At 45.5% G+C, this 3349-nt stretch overlaps 1 protein-coding gene across 1 annotated transcript; it reads left to right on the top strand.

The window, feature by feature from the left end:
- The first annotated feature begins 1094 nt into the window (after positions 1-1094).
- LCE6A (late cornified envelope 6A) lies at positions 1095-1340 on the top strand. Its single transcript, XM_028088274.2, has one exon. The coding sequence runs from the start codon at positions 1095-1097 to the stop codon at positions 1338-1340; it is 246 nt and encodes an 81-aa protein (XP_027944075.2).
- The last annotated feature ends 2009 nt before the right edge of the window (positions 1341-3349 follow it).

Here is a 3349-nt window from a genome sequence, read left to right as displayed (position 1 = left end):
AGAGGAGGGAGGACTTGGATGTGGCCTGGTGGACTAGGCAAGTTACCATGGAGGTGGTGACCTTGAACTGAGTGGTAGAAAGCATGGATGAGGGGTGGAAGTGGGCAAGAAGGGTCTTCATCAGACTTGGGTGGCATTGAACTTGGTCCTTCCCCACCAATCCTAGAGAGATCTCCACAGTAATCAGATCCCTCTCAGGCCCCCAGAGATGTCATCTAGACTTGGCCAGTGTACCCACCCCAATCAGGCCACTCTGAAGGCCACAGCCTCTGGTCACTCATTCGCACGGGATTCCCTTTGGCCCACATCCTGCTGCATGCCACTCACTGAGGAATTCAGCCCTGGGTATTGTGAAACATTCATATAAATAGTCCACACACAGCTGCCCTCCAATAATATGTAGCCTGAAGGCTTCCCTGGAGGATCTATAAAAGGCCTCCAGACTCCTCCTTCTGGAATGATTTGTCCACACATCCTCCTCTAGGGTAAGGCTACCTCTGGGTGAGGAGACACTTGTATGTCCCTCACTCAGACGCTGCCAAGGCAGGCCTGATCTCTCCTCTCACTTCTGCCCAGGGGGTAGATAAGCCAGGTAAGAGAGCTTTGGGGCAGGGAGAAAGGAAGGGAGGTGGTCCCCACAAAAGACCTCAAATGATTTAACATGGGAGAAAGTCATAGAAGCCAGAGGGTCTGAAGAAGCGAAGAAGATACACCCAGGCTTAGGAATCTCAGGGCAAAGTAAGACTGAGTGAAGAAAGAGCAGAGATTCATTTCTCCTTTACACCTGACAATGGTGGACCCTGGTCTGGGAAAGTAGACAATCTACTCAACTCAGCTTCACTTTGTTTAAGAAGGGGAGTAAGTTATTAGCTTGGTTCTTGGTGAGTGGGTCCCCTGGGAGTTCCCACCATGGCTTACTCCCCAAATTTACCCACTCAGATCCATTTCTGTCCCTCCTAGGATGGATTTAGCAGATTGTAAATGCCAGCTTTATTTTGACAGCTCCAGCCCATGGAGAAAAGAAACAGATACCCAAGGCCCTGACTTAACTGAATTCTCTTTTTTCCTTTCAGCTTCCACTTGCTAACCCAATGATGTCACAGCAGAAGCAGCAAGCCTGGGAGCCCCCTAGTGCTCCCAAATGCTCATCTCCTCAGTGCCCAACCCCCACCCTGGCTGTCTGCTCTGCTCCTTGCTGTGACCCCCATTCAGGAGGCTGTGATTCTGGTTCCCAAAAGCCTGGGAAGCAGAGTCCTGGCCGTTCTCAGAGGGCTCACCGCAAGAAGCCCCGCTGCCTCAGTGGTGGCACAGTCTACCACATCAAAGAGGAGGAATGCTGAGGTGACCAGCCCAAAGGAGAGGGACATGGGTACAGTTGCCCTCTCCCATCCAGCTTTCTGCACTCACACCGCTGGGAAGCTCAGGCTCTCCCCCTCTAGTTAGTGCTGGGAAACACTTCCTGGCCCCTATAAGCCGCACTCCTGCTTCAGTCTTCCACCCGCCCCTTCAGCTCAGCAGCAACGTGGAGCCTGAGCCCTGGCTGCTGTGAATCCCTGAGGTTGCCAGAGGGACTGAGGCTTCCACAAGTGGATGCTGCCCCTTCTTTCCTTCCAAGATGTGGACTGGTGGTGTTTCAGAGACACATGGTTTGAGATTTCTGTCTCAGCATCCTTATAGCCATCAACCTATGTCATTGCATAATCCTTACATTGAAAGATTTTGTGTGACAAACATATGTTGAGCATCTACTCTATACTGTGCTCTGTGTTCCCAGATGTAATAGGAGATTTGTTTCTGTTCTAGAAAAGCTTACAGTCTAGTGGGAGAAACAGTGTTACATTGTAGATTGAAATATGCAGACTAATAAATACAATTTCAAGGTGATTGACATACTTCTTTTTTTTTCTCACTTTGTGTGAACTCAATGGGGGAAAAGAGTACAAAAGATCAAGGAAAGAAGGGAAAGACTCATCCTGATGGTGTAGATTAAAAGTGTTGTCCCTGGAAAGAGAAATCTGAAGCAGAGAGAGCATGTTGCTTGGGGGAGAACCGACCTCTGGGGTGGGTAGCATTTCAACAGGGCTTTTAAAGACAAGCGGACTTTGGTGTTGGGGATGGAACAAGGATGAGGAACTTTCCAGGTAGAAATGATACTTTTCATGTACAAGTGGGATACTTGCCACTGACACGGATTTCAATTTGGCTAGACTGCCAGCGTGAGAGGATCGTATGGAATAGCTCATAGCCAGGTATGAAACTGCAGCTCCCAAAGGACTTTTGCCCTGGGGTGGGGAGGACCTGAGGTAAAGTAGAGGGGCCTGGAGGGGCTTGAGGCTCAACATGGTTGCATATCAATATAAGTTCCGGGTAATAATTTTTAGTTGATTCCCATTTTCTGGGGGAAACTGAAAATATGTTTTTAACTAAGTACCCATCCCAATGGATTCTATTGCTCAGTCTCAGGGCAGAGAATCAGCCTGTCTACAATTCCCAAAACACAAGATGTCCATTTCCAGAGCTTAGCAGTCCTGACTGCTGGAACCTGGTTTTGCCTCTGCTATGATATATCTCTCTGTATAGGCATATAGATAGAGCATAATTTTATATAATTTTGAATGTGTAATTTTTCTCACTAATCAAATGATGCATGCCTGTATAAAGATGTTTTAATGTAAATAAGCATAAGGAAGATGATTAAGACCAACCAAAAATCTTATCACCTAAAAATAACTACTGCTAATAACTTCAGGATCTATTTCCAAACTTTATAAAAAATCACAAAATAAGATCATTTCAGAATACTTTGTAACCTGATCTTTTACTTAACAGTACGATTGTCAATACTCTTCTGTGCTAACAAATATTGATCAACACTATTATAGTCCATCCTGTGAACGCACCATGATTTGTGTAAATAGTTTCCTGATTTGGGGCACGTATATTGCTTCCACTCTTTTGCTGTCTAAACAACAGTAAAAAAGTTTTTTCGTTGGTGATTATTCTTAGTAATTTTCCTAAGATAAATTTTTAGAATTGGAATTCTAGAATTGTTAAAGACTGTGAAGACTTTTTTCAGACTCTCCAGGAAGACTGCATCTTAGAGGCAATGAAAATGCCTCCATTTAAGAAAATCACTTTGGAGAAAGGGATTTCTTTTGTTCAAGAGCAAGAGTGAGTACTATGTTAAAAAATTACTCTAGTTAGGGGCACCTGATGACTCAGTCATTTAAGTGTCTGACTCTTGATCTCAGCCTCAGGTCATGATCCTGGGGTCCTGGGATAGAGTCCTGCATGGGTTTCTGAGCTCAGCAGGAAGTCTGCTTGAGATTCTCTCTTTCCTTCTCCCTCT

Source organism: Eumetopias jubatus, unplaced genomic scaffold, assembly GCF_037043125.1.
Source record: "Eumetopias jubatus isolate StellerSeaLion01/CBP00866 unplaced genomic scaffold, mEumJub1_p1.0 scaffold_4, whole genome shotgun sequence".
NCBI lineage: Eukaryota > Metazoa > Chordata > Mammalia > Carnivora > Otariidae > Eumetopias > Eumetopias jubatus.
This window is presented reverse-complemented; position numbering and strand designations above follow the sequence as displayed.

Bases quoted from the DNA above. Each gene is read 5' to 3' on its own strand.
- LCE6A (XM_028088274.2), top strand. From the start codon at position 1,095: ATGTCACAGCAGAAGCAGCAAGCCTGGGAGCCCCCTAGTGCTCCCAAA.